The sequence below is a fragment of the Mauremys reevesii genome, linkage group 1 (genome assembly GCF_016161935.1).
Source record: "Mauremys reevesii isolate NIE-2019 linkage group 1, ASM1616193v1, whole genome shotgun sequence".
NCBI classification, from domain to species: domain Eukaryota; kingdom Metazoa; phylum Chordata; order Testudines; family Geoemydidae; genus Mauremys; species Mauremys reevesii.
This window is the reverse complement of record NC_052623.1, coordinates 151,455,772-151,482,036: the sequence shown is the minus strand read 5'-3', so window position 1 is coordinate 151,482,036 and position 26,265 is coordinate 151,455,772. Positions and strand designations below refer to the sequence as shown.

The 26,265-nt window shown below is 39.3% G+C and overlaps 1 protein-coding gene across 16 annotated transcripts in view; it reads left to right on the top strand.

Moving 5' to 3' along the window:
- Positions 1–26,265, top strand: part of DMD (dystrophin) — a 2,035,724-nt gene that overhangs the window by 811,232 nt on the left and 1,198,227 nt on the right. For all 16 annotated transcript variants that reach the window (XM_039486264.1, XM_039486496.1, XM_039486317.1 and 13 more), the window contains 2 exons: positions 2,807–2,930; positions 11,570–11,657. In XM_039486264.1, the coding sequence (XP_039342198.1) occupies positions 2,807–2,930; positions 11,570–11,657 (212 nt within the window). The remainder of the gene's footprint in view (positions 1–2,806; positions 2,931–11,569; positions 11,658–26,265) is intronic.

Sequence of the window (26,265 nt, the reverse complement as noted above, 5' to 3'; positions counted from 1 at the left end):
ATGGATTAAAATTGTGCGGCTTTATATCTTCAGCCATTGACAGCAAAAGTGAAGTGCTAGCAAACTATATTAATGTCACACCACTGATTTACATATGTACTTGGACCTATTACTCTACTGCAAGCCACAGATTTTCACTGGGCCTCAGCTCAAAATGGTTGCACTTCCATGACATTCAAGTTATGAACCTATATATGTGAAAGTTTGAATAGCTCATGCCCATAAATCCCCAAATGATTTTGAAATTTTAGTGTGCCTCTACATACAGTGTAAAATAGCCCTCACTTCCTGCACATAAATAAATGCTTAATACAAAAGATTGGCTTCTACAAAATGATCTTTGAAAATCAGAACCATAATTAGACTAAAAATTGCCTTGCTTTTCTTTGTTAGATAAGGCATGTAAATTTGACTGTAAAGTGATTTAGATAATTGTACTTTAGCTTTATGGGCTCAGAATCTCCAGTGATGATGCTTTCAAAATGTCTGGATAGATAGCTGTCTGTCCATATTTTCTTAATTGTTATTACTTATTTTTGTTATGATAGCATCTGGGAGCCCAAATCAGGATCAGAGCTCCTCTGTATTCAGTGCTTTACAAGTACACAGTAAAGGCAGTCTCTTTTCTGAGGAGGTTAAAATCTAGATTAAGACATGACAAACTGGGTGTAAAAGACACTTGGAAGGAATAGGCATGGAGGAGAGGCTATAATTAATGTATCTATGTGCACAGATAGTTTTAAGTCATTCAATTACTTTTTTGACTTTTGAAATGTAAGTAAACAATGATAGGTATCCAAGGTCACTGGCGGTCATCTACGCAGTTATCAGCAGTTGGCAGTTTCCTGTAGGCATCACAATAGATGTGGGTCTTGAGGAAAGATTTGGAAGAAAGGGTAGTGATTTTACTGACTAGCTCAGAAAAGTATGCTATGTATAAGAACCAGCAGAGAAGAAAGTGTGAAGATGCTTGTGGGAGAGTAGGTAAACAGGATCAAGGCTGACAGAGTTGGTGAAATGGAAGTGGTGTCTGAGAGTCATAAAATACAGAAGTAGGTAAGTAGAAAGGAACTAAGTTGTGAACTGCCTTAAAGGTAAAGTTTATATTTGATTCAGTGGAGGGACTGTTAGAACAAGAGACCATGAGGGTGGCCTCAGCAGAAGACTTTTGAATGGAGTTAATAAGCAGTAAGGTAAAAGGGAGAGAGGTAAGGATGCTTAGAAAAAGGAGTTGCAGTAATGAAGATAAGGGATGATAAAAGCCTATATGAGATTTCAAATGGTATAGACAGAGTGCAAAGGTCAGATCTTTGACATACTGTGGAGTAAGAAGAAGCAAGATTTTAATACAGCCAGGCTGTGTTAGGCTACAGACAGAAGGTAGAGTAAAAGACAGCACCTTGGTTAAGGTAGTGGCATGGAGGATGACAGACACACATTCTGCATCTGGAAAACCAAAGTATGCACACTACTTAAGGGAAAGAATTTCAAAGACAATAAATTATCAGATTTTTAAATATATGCCAGGCAAAAGCCCATTTTAAAGTCAGGGAATTATTTAGAGAAATTGTCGGAAGTAATTTGATTTTGGGTTCTATAGAGCAGCTTCTTTGGTCCCAGTGTGTTTAAATCTACATAGACTCTCTTTGCATTCTTTCTCCACCTGTGCTGGCAAGAGGACTGGAGAGGGAGGCAAATCTTTAACCGTTTGGTGTAGAGACTAAATCAACTTGCAGCTTCATGACTCCTCCACGCTTCGCAGCAAATTAGGTCCCTGCCCGTAATAAACCTGGTCCTAAATGCACCTTCATTTTGAACTCCTCTCTTTCTGAATGACAATAGGTGAATCAATGTTGCAGGGGATAGTGAAGAAATAAAATCAATTTTTAAAAACAGCTATAAAATAAAGTACTGAAAAGTGTGTGTGGGGGGAGGGCGGGGACACAGAAAATAATTCCACATGGTACTAAATTTTTATTTTTTTTAAAGGTCGGGTGACTGGTAACTAGAGATAACATAAATCAATTGGGAAAGACTTTCTCCCTCCTCCGACCTGTATCCTTCATATCAGTTCAGTAGAAGGTAGAATCAGAACCTTTGTGGTATGAAGGCTATAAGTGCATCTGTTAACCCAGAGAGAAGCCTTCCTCCCTAAGGGCTGGTCCACACTAAGAAGCGGGGTCGAACTAGGGTACGCAAATTCAGCTACGTGAATAGCGTAGCTGAATTCGAAGTACCCTAGTTCGAACTACTCACCGATCAGGCGCGCGGAATCGAAGTCCGCGGCTCCAAGGTCGACTCCACCACCACCTTTTGCAGTGGTGGAGTACCGGAGTCGACCGCGGCGCTTCCGGAGTTCGAACTATCGCGTCCAGATTAGACGCGATAGTTCGAACTCCGAGAAGTCGAACTCACCGCGTCGACCCAGCTCGTAAGTGTAGACTAGCCCTAATTGAGACAGTAGCTTGTCTTAGCTGTGAAAGTCATTCTTTGCATATTTTACAAAAGAAGTCAGCTCATAAGTCTGGAAACCTGGATGTGAAAGTGGAGTTGTCTGTTCAGTAGACAGATTAGTATAAAAAACTAGGAAGCATTTGTAAGTTTACAGAAGGGCTCCTAAGTTTTACAGTTGACAGTTAGGTTTCATTCCAGGAGATACCACATATCTAGAGCTTCTGTTTCTGATGGCAGTCACCACTTTTTTTCATATTTAATTCATAATTCTGGTATAACAACTTTGATGTGATTGTTAATTTTAAGTTTTATGTATAAAGAAAAGATTTTCTTTTATTTCTCTATATCTCAGGTTTGATGTCGATACAACAGAACTACACAGTTGGATGACCCGCTCAGAAGCTGTACTTCAGAGCCCCGAGTTTGCAATATATAGAAAAGAAGGCAACCTGTCAGACCTCAGAGAAAGAGTCAATGTAGGAAAATATACTCTCATATTTGTCAATTTGTATTAATTTTTCAAAGTACTTTCAAAGTCCATATCTAAAAAAAGTTGAACTGTAGATTGGCAAACATTGATTGACCATACACAGCCAAACTTTCAGATGCGCATTAATTTTGTGTGTGCCAGATTTTGGCTGACAGCTTGATATATGTTGTGCCTGAGGTGGTGTTGATCCATACATCCAAATCCGCACACTTTTAACTTGTACAGCAGATTTGTACAAGTCTAAATGATTGCAGAATCAAGTATTATATATAGTGTGATATGTGTACAACCATACTACTACTCTTTTAATTTTAGTATTTTTATGTTAGTGTCACATATTAAAAAGCAAAGTCGTCATATACTATATGTTAAGGAAGAATCAGTATTTCATTCTAGTAAAGATCCCAAATATTAACAATCATAATGCTCAGTTGAATTTAAACAAGTCTGGCCATGGTAGCATGGAACACTTGAAAAATGATTCTTTAATCTTCTATGTCCTCAGTGATGATTTTGCAGTGGGTAAGCCATAGCACTGGGTGTGTTTCTCACACACTCTGAATTTAGTCTGTTAAACACTAAAATATTTGAATATGTGGAAATAATTTGATTTTTGAAAATAGTTGCAAAAATTAACTGCTTTATTCTGAGTACGAGAAGGAGAAATCCATGTCTAGCTAGCTATTACACTCAAAGCCCGTGATATTTTACAAATGTGTTTGTTTAAAAATTAACAAATATAAATTCTTACTCCATGTACTGCAAATGGAGCAGGATTACCAACACTAAATAATTTCTGCATATGTTTGTCTTCCTGTCTGTCTCTCCATCTTAAATCACCTCTGATAAGATGAAGGAACATTGAATTTCAGCCCTCCAGAAGTATATATTCAAAAGTTTCTTGTTATCTCACTTACCTTGCAGTGGTTTGTGTTTAATCAATAGTCTCCATAGCAATAATGGAAGAAAGCACTGAGTAGTCTGCGGTATACTGAAAGCAGCTTTCTGATGCCACCCGCTCATTTTTGTGTACTTGGAAGTGCATTTTTCTGAAGTAATATTAATAATTATATGGTAAATGATTTTACTCTGATCATTTTCTGTCTGCTCCATGAAATGTGCACATATTAGAAACAAAACTGGCACGGTACGTGCAGAAGATATGATGGATGCAGGCATTCAGATATTAGAGTGACGGGGACAATTTAATTCATAAAGAGATAGACACTTAATTTTCTGAGCGCTTCGCCCATTATACTATTGTTTTGGTTTTTTTTTAAATAATTGAAGGTTCCCTTTGTTTCCATTTTTAGGAGCATAACCACCTCAAAGTTGGCAAATTAGCTCTTGCCCGGACCTTTGTAATTATTCTGAACACTTGCACAATCAGATGGCCTTAGCCAATAAGATGTTCCCCTTCCTAATGTCAGTTTTATAATACTTTATAATATCCTTAAGGGATTCAGGAGCCATGGTTCGTTCACTGCCCTCCTCCTTTCCTTCCTTTGCTCCCAAGGAGGCGGTGATCCATGTCCCCGCAAGTGAGAGATGGAGGTAGGTGAACCACAGACCTACTTTGCTCCCAACTGTGGTTCCCAGCTGCTCTTGCCTCATACTCTAGTTGGGCTCCTATACTTGCTCCTCTTTTGTTGATGGAGAGGCAGAGTTTGGGGGTGGGAGGCCAGTAGAAGCACCATATTTTCAGATCTCTTTGCCAAAAGATATATATGATTACATGAAACTCTGCTGGATTGGATTCCTGCATGGTCCTCCCCTCCATTTTGGTCCCCCCAGATACTGTAATATTGGAAGTTGGGTTCAAGGGATTGGAGACAACAGATCTTTCAGATCTTCCATAGACAACCTTAGAAAGTGAGTAATAGCATGACTGAGAAGCTTGTTTCCAATTACCTGTGCTGGAAAACAGTGCAGAAAAATCTGTTTCTGAGATCAAAGATTGGGATGCAGGGTAGGAAAAAAAATGAAGGACTTCCTCTTCTAAAAAGAAATGGGAGAAATAACAAACATTATTGTCTCAGGTTAACACTGAAAATCTTTATAAAAAGACCATAGCTGAGTTAGGTTTGGAGGAACATCTTTATTTTTAAAAGATTACATTTTGCCTTGAGTAACTCCTCATTTGAGGGTCTACAGGTTGCAGGTGCAGTGTGATAAATAAAGGGGAAGATAGCTCCCTTTGATGGACACCCAGCCAGCCAGTTAGCTGTAAAATCCCTCTTGGAAGCTGTTCTTTACTTGCTTTACCTGTTAAGGGTTAAAAAGTCCCCCAGGTAAAGAAAAAAGAGTGTATACCTGACCAAAAGAGCCAATGGGAAGGCTAGAACTTTTTTAAATGGGGAAAGAAATTTTCCCTTTGTCTGTTGTTCTCTGGGCTGCAGGAACATGGAGTAGCAATGCTATAAGCAGAAATGCCATGTAAGGTTTGAAAAGTACTTTCCATACCCAGAAGGAATAATTTGAATAGGGAATGTTTAGTTAGATGCTACCAGGTTATTTCTTTATTTTGGTTTGTGGATCTCCTCTGTGCTAACCCCAGATGCTTTTGTTTGCTTGTAACCTTTAAGCTTAACCCCCAAGAAAGCTATTTTGGGTGCTTAATTTTTGGAATTGCTCTTTTAAAATCTAACAAAAGCCTAAGTTCCAGATGTATTTTCTTACTTTTTGTTTTTAATAAAATTTATCTTTTTTAAAGAACAGGATTGGATTTTTGGTGTCCTGAGAGGTTTGTGCATATGCTGCTTGATTAGCTGGGGGAAACAGCTAATTTCCTTTTTCTTTCTCAGCTCTTCCCTGGAGGGAGTGTGTGTGAAAGGCTTGAGGGTGCCCCACAGGGAAGAATTCCCAAGTGCTCCTTCCTGGGTCCAAGAGTTGTTGTTTTTTTTGCATTTGGGTGGTGGCAGCATTTACCAAGCCAAGGTCAGAGAGAAACTGTAACCTTGGGAGTTTAATACAAGCCTGGAATGGCAAATATTCATTTTTAGAATCCTTCTGGGGCCCCACCTTCTACACTCGAAGTGACAGAGTGGGGAATCAGCCTTGACAATAGGGGAAACTTTTAAAGATCATTGGTGACAGCTAGTGGCTGAAATCTGTACTGGACACTGCTCAGCTGCCGGCAGAAGTAAAGTAAGGGGAAGTTTCTAAACAGCCAGATTTGAAAACTTGCCTGTACTTGATTTTTTTCAGACACAACCTCTCTCTCCTTGGAAATGGAAGCAGAGGTGGGAAGTGGCAGCCAGCACCTTAAATTAACAAGAGCTTTCACAACTGCTGGCTGCCAGTTCTCACTTTTATTTCTGTGGAAATAAGGGTCAGAACAAGGAAAAATAAGATGATGAGGTATGGGCTGCCTGCTGAAATCTGCATCTCCAGAGTCAAAAGTCAGCTATTGACTAGAACTATTTAATTACAAATGTTAAGACAAAAACGATAAAGATTATAGAAATGATGATTCAACGAGGCTGTCTGTATACATGTATTATACTGTTACTTACACACACACACCCCTACACCTGTAAATATATACAGGCATGCTTACACATGTGCATATGTACACACACACACACACACTGGGTTTATTCACACACAGGAACAGAGAGAGATTATGGATCTGATCCAAAGTCCACTGGATATCTCTTTATTTTGGTCTTATACGGTGCTTTATCAGGAATACATGGTTATGTGGTATGAAGGTTTCATTATGAGATGACCATATAAGTAATGCATGTAATCTAAGATGAATGCCAATAAAACCTTTTACCCCATTCCACACCTTCATGAATTCTGTATGTGATATGTACATTACAGAAGACAATTTTAGCAATGCTTTAAAGTGTTTCTTGTTCAGCTATATTGACAGGTTCCTTTGTTACTGTGAATCTGAATGTAAAGGGCTTAGGTGGAGAAAATAATGAAAATTAACTAGACAGAAAACTTTAAGGGGTCATCCAAGGTTGAGAATATATATCAATAATTTAACAATAAACATCTTTACAATGATGTAGTTAGTGAAGAAAATAACATTTAGAAGCCTGAAAATTCAGAGTTGAATTTAAACTTACCAGAAACCCAAATTTTGGAAATATGGGAGAGTTCACAAAGTACAATGATCAAACCACTTAAATTTGGCCCCCTAGTAATCTCAAGCTCCTAAATTTTCTTTTTTTCCTTTTATAGCTGCCTTTTAGAGCTACTTTACAGATATATTGTGTTTGGATCAAAACCTTTTTTTAAAAAGTTGAACTCCGCAGCTTATAGCTTAGGACTTGTCCTTACAGCTTTGTATGCAACACTGTACGTTCACACCTTGGTTTGCCATACAATGACTAACTGTGTAAACAAGCCCTAAGATTTTGAACAGGTGCTTGCGGCTGGTGTATCAAAACTGGGAATCAGACAGCAGTGATTTAAAATTTGTTTAATGTTTCCATTGTAGACATGGTAGTGCTGCATGTAATCATCTTGGATAATTTGTTACCAAATAAAATCGTATGATTCAATAGCAGCCTCCTAGTTTTTCAGGATTGGGCCTGCATGGTGGAGAGTGGGGAATGACTCCCTACATTGCTATTGACCAAATTGAGGAGTTTTAATTTTTAAAGTGTTTTTGTGAACAGTGCCTGATGAACCACTGTAGATTTAAGAATAAAACATTTTAAATGTCGGTTGCTGATAAGATGAAACTATTATATATGAATAAGATCCTGTAGTGTGATAGTCTGCTTTTATCAGATTATCACGAAGGGGCATGAACTGTTGTCTCACTGTGTGGGTAGTATAGCATGTTGCGTAGGAGTCAAGTGTTCTACTGCTGACTAGAAAATAGATGCACATGGTTTTTTTCCCTATTGTCATTTTTTTTTAAGCTAACAAAGTACTTACAAAAATAACCACTCATAAAGAGGACTGTCAAGTAAAGTTGACTGGAAAATGAGAATTTTTCTTGCATTTGAAATTTACCATTGGAAACTCCAGTTTTTCCTGTAGGAAATTTCAAAAGTGTGAGTCAAGTGGGTTTTTTGCTCACTATCAAATACTTGGTTACTGTTTTCCAACTTTTTCCAGTGGCACCAGCTGGGAAACAGGAATGAAAAGTGGGAAGGTAAGGAAAAAACACATTTCAGTTTTAGAAGTAACATGTTCACATTTCAATTTTAACAGACTACTTAAATGTGCAAGTGTTACTGTTTCTCTGTCACACTTTCAATATTTTGTTACTGACTGCCAACTGGCAGAAGTTGGAAAACAATAATAATGCATGGCAAAGTAGGTTTTTCCACACTTTGACTTTTTTTCACAGCTTAGCTAATTGAAGCGCAGTCGGAAAGTGAGGGAAAATTTGCATTTAAAAATAGAAAAAATCTTAAAAATTAAGGATATTTTTCCACAAATGTTTTGTTTCCAAAATGTTTTATTTTTCCAGAAAAATATTGAAACATGAAAAATTGATTGACAATATTTGTGTGAAAAATATTGATTTAAAAAAAAATAAAAGCCCTGTTTTCCAATGGAAAAACTTTTCCTCAGAAAATGTTTGACTACTGCAGTTGTTAAGGTTCTGATATGTAGCACTCAAAGGTTTGGAAATGCCAAAATTAAGGTTTTCTGCACAATCTTAACCTCAATCCACTTTTGTAGTGAATGAGCCTTGGGTCCAGAAGAGTACTACCTCATTCACTACAGAAGATGAGAAATATATAATAATGAAGGAGGGTTGAAGAGGTAAATGACAGGGGTGTTGACAGGACCCCCTGCCTCATTCAGTGCAGGAATGGGTGATGCACCATTTATGAGGCACAGGGAAATAACTTATGAGGCTAACCATAAATATTTAAAAGTTATTTCATTCACTGTGCACTGTTGAGCCTGCAGAATTAATGATGATGGGACCTGTGGAAAAATGTGATCATGTACTCAAAAATAATCTCAAAGTATCTCAAAATGCATACACACAAGGGAGCAGAATTCATGTTGTGTAGGCCGCCTTTACTTTGGCATTTCCAGACTTTTGAATACAATCTTAACATTATATTTATCACCTTGTTGTATGGATATACATGCATATGGGCTGGGGAGGGGAGGGGAGGTGACACACACCCCACTCATGTGGCAATTCTGTCCATGTGAGAAATTAATTCATGTGGTTCTTCATCATGCAACTTTGACTATTTCATCTATACTCTGCCCCTTAATCCATAACTTATGGGACTTATTCTAACATGCACACACACCTCAAGTCAGCTTTAAAAAAGTCACTTTAAAAAAAAATCAGCCTGCCAAGATGATAGCAATCATTATTATTTGGCTTGCATTAGCACCTAGGAATCCCCCATCCAATTGTGCTAAGTACTGTACATGTATCTAATGAAGAGACAGTCCTAGGAGTTTACAATCGAAGAATAAGACAGACAACTGGTGGATATAGCAGGGAGCTGGTGGGCGCACAGGGTAACAGTGGGACAATACTAATCAGCATTGATAAGCAGCAGTAAATATTTCCCCTTTCTGCCCCCAAAATGCAACCTCGACTAAGGACCTCAAAAGGTGAAATTTGTCTTGGGCTAGTGACATGTTTTCTATAGATGTAAAAATGTCAGAACTATGAAAAGTCTGTTATCTTCTGGAAATAGGAACTTTTTACCATATGGAAGGGGAGTTTCTGAACTTTCCACTGGCACTCACAGTATTTGTGTCTGGCCTTGGAAGGTTCAGGATCACAGACTTAAATGCCGTGTCATTTTTATGCTTAGAAAAATCAGTATTCTATATATAAATACATAAAAATCTATATAAATAATCTATATATAGATTAATTAGAGTAGTTTTTATGGTTCCTTCTGGCCTCTCTACAGTTAGACTAAGGGTAACTACATCACCTGGCTTTACAGGCAGAGTGAAACAAACAAACAAAACAATCCCATGTCCATTTTTAAAGCTCTCTAAAGTGCATTTCTACAACAGTTTTTCTGTAATGTATGTGACATATATATAAAACGCATGATGGTGTGGCATAAAGATTTTATTTGTACTTGTTAGGAATGACCCATGCAAGCCATAAGTGAGTAATGCAGTCACCTTAAATTCATTCAGTGAAAATCTAGATACCACATCACACTATAATGCATTATTTCATAACCTCTGTGTTTATGTGTGTGTTTATAAATGTATAATAAAACATATGCTTACCAAAGTGTTCCCAAACTTAATTCCTCACTAAACATCAATCCTCATCTTCATTATTTCAGATGTGTTATTTGCACAAAATTAAATTGATGTAAATATTTTCTATAAAATTTGGCATATTGTTACAGTGGACATATAAAATTATTAAAATATATGATGAAAGGTATTATAAGAATAGATAGCAGCTATGTGTATATATAATTCACGATAAAACATACAATGAGATAATGGTAGGTCTTGGATATGTGTGAATAGGACTGTGTGAGGCTGTTGAAGGTGGCTCTCTGAAGCCCCAGGCCTGGTATAAGATGTGCACAGTTAGGCTCTATCTGCTACATTGGCATCACTGAGGACATTTGCATGGTCAGGATTCTGTCTTTGTACATGCCATTGTAGAATCAGAGCTTAAATTCATTTAAAAATATACATTTGTACTTCCCAATTTTATTTCCTTTATTTTTTTCAAGCCATTCATTTTTATACAAAAATATGCAAAATCCCCAAATTTTCAGGTACAGTGAAAAACATTGTATTCAGAAAGTCCATTTTTACTGTGTATGATTCTGTTAGCATGATAATTTTGAAGAAGAGAGAACCAATTTTGAATTAATTTGAGGTATTTTGAGCATTGCTGCTGTTAATTCACACACTGGTAGTTGTGATGTACAAATTGTCTTAACAGAAAAGTATTGGTATTAATATTTAATGCACTTTAATCATCTTTGTTAAAATAAATGCATTTTAAAAAGCTATTTCAAGTCCAGTATCACTTTAAAAAAGTATGTTTATATATACTTATCTATGTAAATAAGGAGTGCAATGTTAGTCATCTAAATCTATACTTAGGTATCTAAAGCAGTGGCCTAATTTATTTGGCTTCATTACAAGTTGTGAGGGCTCTCAACACCTTTTATAGTCAGGCCACTTAGTATGTCCTCATTGCATGTTCAGAGTGAGAGATCAGCTCCTGGGTGGTACCAACCACACTGCAAAGTCCAGCTTGAGTTACTGTGGTGCTGCACTCACCTGTGTGAGGCATTCGGACTTCTGGGTACATAACTCAAGGATCTTTTGTGCTTCAGTAAGACAATTATTTCCCACTGAATTCTGGTGGAATTTGTCTGTTCTTCTGGGCACATGGGGAAATTGTGCTATTTGTCTATAAAGTACCTACATGTATCATTTATCAAATAATCTTGTCATGCTTGCACATGGAAATTTATTATTTGACCTTTCTTTCCTAAAGTTATGTGGCCAGAAGCATATCCAACTTTGTGAGGTTTGTTCTGTTGCCAAGTCAGGAGGTTAGCAGGGTGATTTGACAGGGTAAAAAGACTTCACGGCGGTAGAGGATGTACAGATTAATTATTTGGTGTCTTCAAAATCTCTGTCTAAATTCTCACCTTTCCTGTCATGCTACAGGCCATCGAGCGAGAAAAGTCTGAGAAGTACAGGAAACTGCAAGACACCAGCAGATCAGCGGAGGCCTTGGTGGAACAGATGGTGAATGGTAATGACAGGGGGGTTGAAATAGATGATAATCTTAGGGATGGGATAAATACACAAGAATTCTGTTAGCAAAGCACTTTCTGAATGGAATGGTAAGTTAATTTTGTTTTATATTTTTGTCACTCTGTCTGGAGTGACCCACCACTGAGAGAGCAAGCCTCAGCTCAGCCTGTTAGAAAACAGTACAGGCACCCCAAACTGATGGTATATTCACCAAGATTTCACCAAGCCAGTAACAAATGTGCACTCCTGGATTACTGTATTAGTCTTGGAGCCACACACAGTCCCCTTAGGCTCTCCAGCCCCCCTTTACCACCCAGACAAGCTGGACTTTGTGATGAAAGGTTATTAAAAGAAAAAATCATCTCACATTCAGTTATTCTCATCCTCAAAGGGTCAGTCTGGTCAATGACGACTCTGGATCTCACACCAAAGACATCGCTGACAGCCAGTTTCTCTAGTAAACTAATTAAAGGTTTATTAGCTAAGAAAAAGAAATGCGTTATTGAGAGGTTAAAGCAGGTAAAATACATTAACAGGTGAGTCAACATTTGTAAGTCCAATATGATAGCAGAGATGTAGTGATGGGATCTTGGGCCATTTGTTCAGTATTCCATCCTGTTAAAATCCAAAACAGTACAGAGATACAACATCGCTCCCTGGAGCCACTCTTATAGTGGTTTTCCCCAGAAAGCAATCTAGCAAGTATCTCCATGACAGCATGGGCTTTTTCTCTGTTGACTAAATGCAGACTGTGGATTTCCCATTGTTGAACACCATGACCCATGCTTTGAAGTTAGCGTGCTGCTTCATTTACAGTTCCAAGGCTTCAATTCTGTTTGATGGGCAGGCCAATTACAGATGCATACATAATGCATTTTGTTTCAGGAATCCAAAGAATCTTTAATTCGTTTTCATGAAGTTTAAACATCAAGTAAATACACCTTTGATCTAGGATTATCTAATTACAGGGTATACATAATGTAACTACATGTAATGTGACAGAAGACAGCAGAATACAGATAGGTGAAAACAATGCAATCAACATCTCCTTTTGATCTCTGCTAACAAATGAATTAGCTTGAATATGCTATGACCTTTTAGCATTTCTTTGCTATTCAGACATAAGTGAATTGCCCTATTGCTCCAGGCTGAGCTGGCAATCTGTTAGCCCTAACATTCAAAAATAATAATAAAATTGTGATGCTATTAATTAGAAAGGGGTAGAAACAAAAACATAACCTTACTACCATGAAAGGAAATGTAGCAAACTATAATACTCACAATATTGTACTATGTGTTAACAGTTTGTTATGCACAGAAACTAAGATTCTAATCTTACTTTCTGACTATATTCAAGTTTTGAAGAGACTATAGTTCATTTAAAATTATTTCAGAGAGCAGGAGCTTTGAATATAGTCAAAATTCTCATAGCCATTTTGAAAATTAATCATATCTGATTATACGGCTTTTGCAATATTTTATATTGTAGCAGAGTCTACAGACATCTGATGATATTTTGGAAGAGATTTCTGGTATTTAAAAATTCAAATGTAATGGTTTGGCCAAATTTCAGATTTTTTTTTTAAAAAGCATATTTTACTTTGTAATGGGGTTCACTCACCACGCTGGCACCTCCTGCTTGTTGTCTTGGGAATTATCCCTGCATGGTAGCATGCCCTCTTCGGACAGTGCCTTGCAACTGTCACCCCTGCTCTAGGACCCCCATCTCTCCAAGGACAGCAGCATCCTCTTCAGTGACACAGCCCTCCAGCTATGCCTCACACTGTGCACCCCCGTTCCGGAGGATCTGAAGTATGCTTCCTTTAGTGGCTATTGCAGTGACTTCCTCATGGTCCCAGAATCATCTTTTCCCTTGCTTCAGGGTCTCAGCCTGCAAACCCCAGCAGCCAGCCAGGAGCGCACACTCTCACTCCCCCAGTCCCTGCTAGCAGCACTGCTCTGTCCAGGGTGCTGTCAGTTCTCTCAGCCCTCCAGACACACAGTCCTTCCTCCCTGGGCTCCCAGCAGACAACTACCCTCTTCTGCTCTGCAGCTTCCTTTTTATATGGACCTGCTTGGCTCTGATTGCTGCTCCCCTCAGCCCTTCTCTGTTTGGCTGCTTCCCTAGGGCTCTATTAACCCCTTTGAGCCCCAAGGGGAGAAGCCAATTCTTGATTTAGTCCTGAGGGGACCACAGGATCTGGCCCAAGAGATAACTATAACAGGACTGCTTGGAAATAGTGACCATAATATAACAACATTTAACATACCTGTGGTGGGAAGAACACCTCAACAGCCCAACACTGTGGCATTTAATTTCAGAAAGGGGAACTATGCAAAAATGAGGTTAAATAGAAATTAAAAGGTACCGTGACTAGAGTGAACTCCCTGCAAGCTGCATGAAAACTTTTCAAAGACACCATAATAGAGGCCCTACTTAAATGTATACTCCAAATTAAAAAACACAGTAAAAGAACTAAAAAAGAGCCACTGTGGCTTAACAGTCATGTAAAAGAAGCAGTGAGAGATAAAAAGTCATCTTTTAAAAAGTGGAAGTCAGATCCTAGTGAGGTAAATAGAAAGGAGCATAAACACTGTCAAATTAAGTGTAAAAATGTAATAAGAAAAGGAGTTTGATGAACAGCTAGCCAAAAACTCAAAAGGTAATAACAAAATGTTTTTTAAGTACATCAGAAGCAGGAAGCCTGCTAACAACCAGTGCGGCCCCTGGACGATTGAGATACAAAAGGAGCACTTAAAGATGATAAAGTCATTGTAGAGAAACTAAATGAATTCTTTGCTTAAGTCTTCATGGCTGAGAATGTTAGGGAATGTTAGGGAGATTCTCAAACCAAATTCACAAATCTGAGGAATTGTCACAGATTGAAGTGTCACTAGAGGAAATTTGGAATTAATTGATAAACTTAATAGTAACAAGTCACCGGGACCAGATGGCATTCACCCAAGAGTTCTGAAAGAACTCAAATGTTAAAATGCGGAACTATGAACTATGGTTTGTAACCTGTCCTTTAATCAGCTTCGGTACCTAATGACTGGAAGATAGCTAATGTAACACGAGTATTTTTAAAAGGCTCTAGAGGTGATCCCGGCATATACAGACCGGTAAGTCTAACATCAGTACCAAGCAAATTAGCTGAAACAATAGTAAAGAGTAAAATTTTCAGACACATAAAAGAACATAAATTGTTGGGCAAAAGTCAACATAGTTTCTGTAAAGGGAAATCTTACTAATCTATTAGAGTTCTTTGAAGGGGTCAACAAACATGTGGACAAGGGGGATCCAGTGGACATAGTGTACTTAGATTTCCAGAAAGCCTTTGACAAGGTCCCTCACCAAAGGCTCTTATGTAAATCAAGTCATGGGATAAGAGGGAAGATCCTTTCATGGATTGAGAACTGGTTAAAAGACAAGGGAACAAAGGGTAGGAATAAATGGTAAATTCTCAGAATGGAGAGGGATAATTAGTGGTGTTCCCCAAGGGTCAGTCCTAGGACCAATCCTATTCAACTTATTCATAAATGATCTTGAGAAAGGGGTAAACAGTGAGGTGGCAAAATTTGCAGATGATACTAAACTGCTCAAGATAGTTAAGACTGTGAAGAAGATCTCACAAAACTAAATGATTGGGCAACAAAATGGCAAATGAAATTAAATGTAAAGTAAATTCACATTGGAAAAAATAACCCCAACTATACATACAGTATGATGGGGCCTAATTTAGCTGCAACTAATCAGGAAAGAGATCTTGGAGTCATCATGGACAGTTCTCTGAAGATGTCCATGCAGTGTGCAGCGGCAGTCAAAAAATCAAACAGGATGTTAGGAATCAGTCAAAAAGGGATAGAGAATAAGATGGAGAATATCTTATTGCCCTTGTATAAATCCATGATATGCCCAAGTCTTGAATACTGCGTACAGATGTGGTCTCATCTTAAAAAAGATATATTGGCATTAGAAAAGGTTCAGAGAAGGGCGACTATAATGATTAGGGGTTTGGAACGGGTCCCATATGAGGAGAGATTAAAGAGGCTAGGACTTTTCAGCTTGGAAAAGAGAAGACTAAGGGAAGATATGATAAAGGTATATAGAATCATGAGTGACGTGGAGAAAGTGAATAAGGAAAAGTTATTTACTTGTTCCCATAATATAAGAACTAGGGGCCACCAAATGAAATTAATGGGCAGCAGGTTTAAAACAAATAAAGGAAGTTCTTCACATGGAACACAGTCAACCTGTGGAACTCCTTGCCTGAGGAGGTTGTGAAGGCTAGGACTATAACAGGGTTTAAAAGAGAACTAGATAAATTCATGGAGGTTAAGTCCATTAATGGCTATTAGCCAGGATGGGTAAGGAATGGTGTCCCTAGCCTCTGTTTGTCAGAGGGTGGAGATGGATGGCAGGAGAGAGATCACTTGATCATTACCTGTTAGGTTCACTCCCTCTGGAGCACCTGGCATTGACCGCTGTTGGTAGACAGGATACTGGGCTGGATGGACCTTTGGTCTGACCCAGTATGGCCGTTCTTATGTTCATGAGGGGCGGGAGCCCCATCACGTACTTTGATAATTGAATTTGTCAAATTTCCTGTTAATTTCCAGACTTGAGCTTTTAGATTTTTTTTCCTAGCAAAAGAAAAAGGTTTTATTGTAAAACAGGAAAAATACACACTGAAGAAAAATTGCAGTTGGTATATGCTTTTGAGTGCAACTTGACAAACTAAAACCAGAAATTGTCATCTTCATTACATTAAATAATTCCCAGCACTGCAATAAAATCTAGAAACAATTCTACTAGGAACTAGGGACAGATTCTGCTATGCTGACTCACCTTAATGCATGAATAGTCCCATTGATGAAATGGAATTATTTGTCAAATATGATAGTAGTAATCAAAAAAAGGAGGGCCGACTCTGGACCTAAGCATGTTGAATTTAATGTTCCTCCTTTACTACCGTTTTCATACAAGTAAAATATAAACAGCTTGCAACTTAGTATTTTTTCCAGTATCTCAGTTTAATGTGCATTAGTTACTTTATTATGTAGTGGTTGCACACAGTAAATTAAATATTGGAAAACAATAATGACAGTAAAAAGGTTTTCTTAACTATGGTTCTCAACAGTACAAGCAAGGATGCAGTATCCTGGAGGAAGCTGTGACAAAGGCTTACAGACAAAACTGGCAGGGCTTGATTATTAGAAGTGCTGAGTATCCACATCTGCCACTATCTTGTGGATCCATAGCTCTTCCAAAATTTTGGGCCTACATGGTACAGTTGCAATAGAGCTGACCTTCAGCAAGTTGAAAATTAGGTAAGGGACTATTAACCAGAGGATGGAGTGTAAAATTGAATGGGTTGCTATTTGAAGTTGCAGGGTTTCTTTAATTGTTATGATAAACAGCAGAGAACTTAACTTCACAAGTGAATAAAATACTATGTTGCCATGCTAACCAAATGTGAATGAGCCTAGGTAGTTGTAGAGTCACCCCCCCAGCATCAGTGTGTAGGCACAGTGTCTCAAGCAATGGCCCTGGCCTGCCAAATTGTCATAGATTTCAAGGATAGACAGATTTTAATGGTCTTGTTTCTAAGCATAAGGAACAATGCAGAGGAAAGTATATGAAGCAGAACCTCATGAAACTTCCACCCTACTTGGGACAGAGTCCTTATCCTGACCTTTTCCATGGTTGGTCATGTACAAAAAATCTATAGCAGATTTTTCTTTTTTCTTTTCTTTTAATTGGTATTTAAAATAATCTATTTGGCCTGGAAGAATACTTTCCCTGGATTGTGCAAGCCTTGTAAGGCACTATTTGCTATGTGAACATTGAGCCGGTTGAGTCAAGAGTCATGTCCATGTAGTGCACATAAGAAAATATAAAAAATCTCCTCCTCCTATTTTGCCTCATAGCTGGGAGGAACAGCACGGCACTTGACTGCTCCAGTGACCATTCCATTTGCATTTTTTTGCTGTCTACTTTTGGTTTCAGTTGGAGAACCAGTAGTCTCAGGAACTGGTATCATGACACAGTCACCTCTTTGTTCCAAAGCCTAGGTGTCAACTACACCTAGTGTCAAACAGATGATCACTTCCATTCGAAATTCCCTCTTCTAACTTCCCTTTTGTAACTTGTGATTCTCTGTTCCCTCTTTACCTCCCAAAATGGTGCATGCATGTGGCTGGTATTATGGTGTTGTAACTCCAGTTGTGAGGTCACAGTGAGAGGAAGAGGTCCAAACTCACTTCTGGCTTGATTCTTTTATTAATAAGTAACATTTATTTATGATGATATGCTGTTTGGAGGGAGGGCACTTGCCACTGTTGCTTAAAGTAGCAGCAACGATTATGCATAATTGTTGGAGGCAGCCCCTTAAAGACAGATGAGGTTTCCCAAATATCAGTCTATCAGAAGGAACGTGTCTTCCTACTAGGACTTTGGCAATGAGCATGCTAGCTGTGGATCAGTGTAACTAAGTGTGTCCCTCTCAGTTCTCCTGACCTCATGCTGTGCATCATGACAGTCTTGTTGGCAGGAGTATGACTCCACCCTGGCAAGAACAATGCCTTAGTTGCCTGTGTAAGGAGGAACTCTCCCTTTCTGGCAATTTTAGAGGGGCAAGTACCCTTTTGGAAAAGGGAGCAGCCTTCACAGCTGTTCAGCCTGATATTAATGGAACTTTCATATACGCCACAGCCTCAAAGGCAATTCCAAAATGAGTAGAGTACAGAGTAATTAAGAAGTGCAATAATTACCACAAGGTTAAAGTGTAAAATGAGATAAGTATTCTCAGCAGAGGAGAATTAGATTATTTTAACTCATCTTTTTCACTTGCTGGTAGCTGGAATATCTAGCAAAGTGTTTAATATTATATCGTGAGTATGGAGGAAGTTAACTGTGATATGCAACCTTTTGGAATTGTAAGTACTGTGAATTGTCTATCTGTGTAATTCTTCCAATTCATTATGAGTTAATACATTTACTATAAAATAGGATTACCTCCAGACTGGGATTGAACAAAAAACAGAAGTTTACCTCAACTCTAGGTTTATCACAATATGAGATTTAGGCTTAAACTCTTTTTTTAGATTCAGAATAATTCAGATAACTTCCCTCTCTCTCTCTGCCTGTTGTTGAAATCCATTTGGGGATCAGCACATAAACTATCTGAAAATTTCTTATAGATTATTGCTTACTTCAAATCTTGTTAGTGTAGAGTTCATTCAGAATCAAAGGTGAGACTCATAGATTTTAAGGTCAGAAGGAACCATCTAGTCTGACATCCTTCACATTACAGGCCACAGAACCTCACTCACTCCTGAAATAGACTCCTAACCTCTGGCAATATGACCCTGGGGAAAATTCTTTCCCGATCCCAAATATCGGGACTTAGTTAGACTCTGAGCATGTGGGCAAGACCCTCCAGGCAGATACCTGGGAAATAATTATCTGTAGTCATTCAGAGCCCTGCCCAGCTAGTGTCCCGTCTCCGGCAGTTGGGGATTTTTGCAGTCACGATGGGCCACACACCATCATACACAGTCCTATCATACCATCCCTTCCATAAACTTATCAAGCTCAGTCCTGAAGCCAGTTAGGTTTTTTGCCCCCACTGCTTCCTTTGGAAGGCTCTTCCAGAACTTTACTTCTCTGATGGTTAGAAACCTTTGCCTAATTTCGAGCCTAAACTTGTTGATGGCCAGTTTATAGCCATTTGTTCTTGTGTCCACAATGGTGCTCAACTTAAATAAATCCTCTCCCTCCCTGGTGTTTATCCCTCTGATGTATTTATAGAGCCCAATCCTATCTCCCCTCAGCCTTCTTTTGGTTAGGCTAAACAAGCCAAGCTCTTTGAGTCTCTTCTCATAAAGTAGGTTTTCCCTTCCTTGGATCATCCTAGTCACCCATGTCTGCACCTGTTCCAGTTTGAATTCATCTTTCTTAAACATGGGAGACCAGAATTGCACACAGTATTCCAGATGAGATCTCACCAGTGCCTTGCATAATGGTACTAACACTTCACTATCTCTACCAGAAATACCTCACATGATGCATTTTAGGATTGTGTTAGCCTTTTTCATGTCTGCATCACATTTATGGCTCATAGACATCCTGTGATCAACCAATACACCCAAATTTTGCGCCTCCTCTGTCACTTCCAACTGATAAATCCCCAGCTTACAGAAAAAAAATTCTTGTTGTTAGTCCCTAAATGCACGATGTTGCACTTTGCACTATTAAATATCATCTCATTTCTATTACTCCAGTTTACAAGGTCATCCAGATCTCCTTGTACGATATTCCGGTCTTCCTCCATATTGGCTATACCTCCCAACATTGTGTCATTCACAAATTTTATTAGCACAATGCAGTCTGGAGGAGATTCTGGTGAAGCTCCAGAGAGCCCAAGGTTTCAACAGAGCAGATGACCAGAGCTCTGTAGACAGAGTGCCATGCTTAGACACCTTCCTACTTTCCCATTAAATATATCATCACAGTGGCAGGAAGTTGTGTTTAGAGAACATTTTTGGATTTGGCAGAGATAGTTAGACTGTGGCCTATTGGAAAGAGGGAGAAATATCTGGTTGATTTGGAAGAAGAGATGTTTAGTTTATTTAACTTTTAGGGCAGGTCTACACTAAGGGCGGGGGTCGAACTAGGGTACGCAAGTTCAGCTACGTGAATAGAGTAGCTGAACTCGAAGTACCCTAGTTCGAACTATTTACCCGTCCAGACGCTGCGGGATCGAAGTCCGCGGCTCCAAGGTCGACTCCGCCACCGCTGTTTGCAGTGGTGGAGTACCGGAGTCGACCGGAGCGCGCGGGGAGTTCGAACTATCGCGTCTAGATTAGACGCGATAGTTCAAACTCCGAGAAGTCGAACTCACCGCGTCAACCCGGCAGGTAAGTGTAGACTAGCCCTTAGAAGCTTAACAAAATGGAAGGTCCAACTCACTTGAGGTACACCCAGTACTATTATGGTACCCAATAAACAATATGTTCCTTGCCAAAATTGTTCAGTAGTATGATGTGATTACAACAATTTATATTCTGTTCTTATAAGATCATGTACTAGACATCCAACAAGTTAATTTATATTTATTTAAGATTTAGACCACTGGTGGAATTCATGGGCAGACAGAGGAAGGTGAAGAATTTAAAATATGAAAAAGACAAAAATCAAAGACATCTTAAGAGAGAAATGATCAGAGTAATGACGAACACATGTCTTAGCTTCATTTCTGTCTTTATTTTACTTTTTTGTTGTTTTGGAACTGGGGTCAGGTTGGAAAATAGGAACAAAATAGTGGTGGAAAGGAAGGAATGGGAAGAGGAGCACTGGAAGGAAGGATGGAGTATAGGCAGTTTGAGTATAGCAATAAAGGGGCAGGAATAGGTTGGGGCACACAACCAGTCAGGAGATAGAAAATAATGTCCAGAGTAAAGAGCATTCTGTTGTCATCACTAGTGTCTACAGACATCAAGGTGCTTTACTCCCACCTGATTCTTCAGACAGGGAAATGCCTATGGGGGTGATTGGAGTGTTGTTTCTCTGGCCGGGAGTGCCTCCACAAGGGAGGTTAACCCTGCCAAAATAGCAATTCATAAGGCTCCAGGCAGAACTTCTCCTGTCACTACTGCTGCTGCTCCTGGCTATTACTGGGGCAAACTCGGTTGCTTTTGAGTGCTGGCTGTACCCCACAGGAAGTCTTGCTCTGCTTCCCCTTGGCCAAGTGTCAGCAAGGACCTTCAGGGTCCTATTACCCCCCTCCCCCCAAAAAAGAGCAAATCATGCAATCCCTTACTTTAAAATGTTCTCAACTTCAAAGTCTGCTGGCAAATTGAAAGAGTGAAGCAGGGTGTGGGGGTTTCTGAGTGGATTCTTAATTGTTATGGTGATTTAGGATAAAACACCTACTGTATCAAAATGAATACTCGGTGAACTTCTGATGGGAGGCGTTAAAATGATTTTAAAATCAATTTGTAATGATGCAACACTTAAAATGCTACCGTGATAAGGAGGAAGTTTATTAGGATGCCTCATTGACGTTGCCATTTCAAATATCCTTAGGAGTTGTGAGATCTAAAAAAAAAAAGTAATATGGTATTATTCTATCTTGGATCCATGGCTAATGATAAATAAACTTGACAAGGTAGACTTCATGTTAAATGACAGTCCCATAGTTGCTGCATATAAGATGCTATATAATTAAAAATACTCTAACACAATTTGCTATGCACAGTGCACAAGGCAATAAAATTAATGGATGCACTTCAGGTAATGATCTATATCCTCTGGGTACAATATATTTATTCACTGAGTATATTGGGGTTGTTTAGAATATGAAATGTGAAAGGATTATGATTCATTAACCCTGAAATTTTAGCATATTTGCACTGAATGGATTTTGTATTGCCATTTTATATGGTTATCAACATTTTTTTATATGTAACTCCCAGAAAATAATAAGCAACAGGGAAATTGATGTTAACAATATGTATGAAAAGGTTTTAAACATTTGTAGACTGAAATGAAAAACCACCATTCATAGAATCATAGGACTGGAAGGGACCTCAAGAGATCATCTAGGCCAGTCGCCTGCAGTCATGGCAGGACTAACCATTATCTAGACCATCCCTGACAGGTGATTGTCTAACCTGCTCTTAAATGCTTCCTAATGTCCAAGCTAAACTGCCCTGGCCAATTGGGGGCCCCTGGAAAAATGGCTGCTCCAGCAGAAGTCCAGAACCCTGGCAGAAGCCACGGAGTGGACAGGGGATGCCCCAGCACCCCAACCCTGGTCCCCAGCAGAAGGACTGGGTGGGTGGGGGAAGGGCAGGTGCAGGGCAGAGCCGCAGTTCCAGATCTCGGCTGCAGCCCTGGAACAAAAGGAGCTCTCACTCCTTGCCGTGGCCTCAGGGCTGTGGTGAGGGGACAGAGCTTCTCCAGTCTTGGGGCCGCAGTGCGGGGGGGGGGGGAGAAAGGAGCAAATGGGGGGCTCTGGACGAAATGGGGGCCTTGGATGGAAGAGAGGTGGGGTCACAGGCGAAGGGGCAGAACATGGTGGAGCCAGAGGTGGGGCTGCAGATGGAAGGAGTCGAACAGGGGCAGGACCTTCTCTGGCCTAGGGCCCCAGAAGATCTTAATCCGACTCTGCCTGAAGTCACAGGAGAAGCCAAAGGACCTCTTTACTGGTCTGGGAACATGAATCAGACACAGTGTTTGGATACAAGTTAATGGAACTTTACTAACTTGAGAATTTTCAGTGTATTTAAACAAGTTGAGAGGGATTTGGGGACTCAAGGGGAGGAAAAGAGGTGGAAGGAGACCTTGGGAGGGATCTGCTGCAACCAGACACTAGCCTGGAATATACTACTCTCCAATCCTAGAAGAAAATATGACCAGGAAGAAAACTGTCAGTAATCCACAGATAGTCCAAGGCTGTAGCCCCCATGCAATCATAACTTTGGCCTGAAAGCCTACTTCAGTGTCAAATTCATAACAGTTAGAAGACAAAGCTAGTAATAAATATTTTAAAATGACCTTCTTACTTATCCCAAATGAAATCACAGGCAGTGTACATTGGGCCCAGGGGTAGTTAAGGATATAGAGTCAGGGACCTTGTACCTTTTTTTATGGTTCTCAGGCATTTTATGAATGTATTGCTACTCAGAATTTATGTCCAAATCTACAGACAGGACAGAACCAATTGTTGAAACAAACCATTCAGTTTAGTTGAGAATAGCAAAATGTGTACCTGCTACTATACTATTAGTGCACCTGCTTCTGCTACTGGTGAGTTTGTGTCCATATGTTGATCATTTCATAAAAATCTCCATTCAGACTCTATGTACAGGATCATGCTACCACCTTGCACTTAGTCATATGCTAATTAAACATTAACATATGCTAAATGTGGTTGCATACCCACTAATGCCAAAAATGCCAGGTCAAAAACATTGATGCATCTTGTTACTTGGTTCCAGAAGTGTACTCAATGGATTTACCTCTCTTGCCTTCTCTCCCTCATGTGCCCCACAGGAAACATGTTCAGAGTTACTGTTTGGCATACCCCAAAGTGCAGCTTGCCATCCTCATGCTCCCTCAAACTCTTCTTCTCTTCCAGACCCAAATGCTAAACCCTGTCTGCTCCCTCTCCCAAACACCAACCTTTCTCTTGTAATGTATGTTTCTGAGTGGAGTGTACCACAACAGTGACTGTAGTAGGAAGGGAGCCTGAGACATAAGCCCTTGTATCAGAGGCCTAGTATGAGGCCTGAGGCCTGGGCTAAAATAGTCAAGTTAAGTTGTGAGCAAGAGGCAGGCCCTGTTCACAGAATCTGGAAAGGACAGGGTTGATACTGCAGAAACACATTCCTAAGTAGTGCCAGGCACAAGAATATACATGCAAACACATTCTAGAAAGGTGGTACCAGAACACCCCAATACTAGCACATTCCTCAAAGATAACAGGAACACACTTACCCATCTTAAGTATAAGGTTAGGAGGACAGCATGATGGATAGAGATGTTTTGATTGAACCTAGAGGTACAAGGCAATGGGTGGCACCCTAATATGTCAGAGTGTGGCACCCAGATACGTCAGGGAAATACGTAACTTGTTTGTAGTAATGTATAAAGATGCAGCTCAGAGGGAGTGTCTTTAGCCAGCCAAGGGGGCAGTAACTGTAGACATTGATTCGGGGAGCTAGGATTGCGCTTCATTGACAATAAACCTGACTGGGTGCCTTTCTACCTTAATGGATCTTGTGGTCATTGAGCAGTTTGCTTGAGGTGTGCCAGCTTGAGCTGTGCCAGCTGTCTACATAGAGCTGGGACAGCACGCAGGGAGAACACAGACACACACACAGCCAAACATCTAACCACAGTGACCACTTTTGAACTGGAATGCTGACCAATCAGTGTAGGACTGCATGGCAGCTTCTTACACCTATAACTCCAGGCTTGTTTTTCAAAATCATGCAACATTTGCTTGGGGGTAAGGGAAGAGGGAGCATACAGGGAGTAGAAAGAGGCATGTCCTGTGGCACTGCTGTGCTCCAGCTACTTTCAATTGGTGGACAGCCACTTTCCAAGTGGCATGCAATACAACAGCCCAGAGCTGGCTCCATCATAGAGCATGTCGGAGAACCAGGCAGCTGCACACAGACACTGAACAGCATGACAGAGAATCCAGCCCAAAACATTGTTGAATAGAAAAGTTTAAGTCCTAGGAAATTTTAACAAGATTTGTAAAGTGTTTTTGTGTATTCTTAAGAATACATAGAAACCTTTTTAGAACAGAATATCTCTGTATATTATTAATTTGCATTGTAGTAGTGACTGGTGCCCTCACCATGGATCAGGACCCCATTGTGCTAGGTACTGTATAAATGTATCTCAATTTAAAATTTTATTAATGAGTTTACATACTTGCCTTCAGAAATCTGAATTATTTCATAACCACAATGAGGGAATTTTTGGGTGGAGGAACAGGTGGAATGCAGCATTATTATATCTTATATTTCTCTTTGAAATAAAAAGATTGACATACTCCAGATGTACCAAAGCCCACACAGGCTTGGAGAAACAAGCTATATCTTTGAGAGAGATAGTTACATCGATGTTTAGGTTTGAGGCTTCTGTCTTATTGATGTATAGCCTTTGTGTTAGGAAAGATCAGGGGAAAAATGTTATTTTATGATTTTGATGAGCTGAAGACTTTTGTTTCTGCAGAGTTGGCCGGTAGGGATAGTGGTGAGGTTGTTATTAAATATGTGCCCTCAAACTCATTGGTACTACAATTTAATTAACTCTGAATTCATTATCTGTAGTATTTCTATATTTATAATATAAATCATGCCAGCAAGAAGTAATATGACTGTTCACATTAGAGCTTTTCTCCATCTGATATCTGTATAGTATCTGATATTACAGCCTCCTGATATCTGTAGTAAATATGAGCTACTCAAATTAATGATATTACTCTGAATAGTTTTGAATTGATGCCTCCAGTGCCAAATTTCAGAATAATTATAAATTGTGCTAGGGAAAACCCTTTCATTTTACTTTTGATTCCTATTTTTTTCAGTGTGAATCCCAGGGTTGAGCTCTTTTACCTCATCACTGCTCCAAGTAACTTTATTGCAATTGCTAAACTGTTTTTGCTTAATATGCCTTGTTTCAATAATGATGAGTGCTGAATTTATGTGTAGAATGTAATACAGATGCTAAGCATGACATTTTCAAATACACAGTTACTTAGGAGCCTAAATCCCATAAACTTTAAATTGGACTTTTGCTCCTAAACCATTTGGACACTTAGAAAAGCCATCCCTAGGTATTAAAACGTAATTTCAATCCAGACAAAGTTTTCCAAAATGTAAGTTTAAGGCATTTTATTATTTCTCATAGTAGCTTTAATTATTTCCGTGTGCTATATCTCCTCTTCCTGCTTTATTCCTATTATGGATCTAGAATCTATTATGATTCATTCCCATAATAACAGCAATATCTTGCCAGCAATTTACAATAGATTTTAAATGCTCTCTCCACTAATATATGACATCCATACATTTATATACGG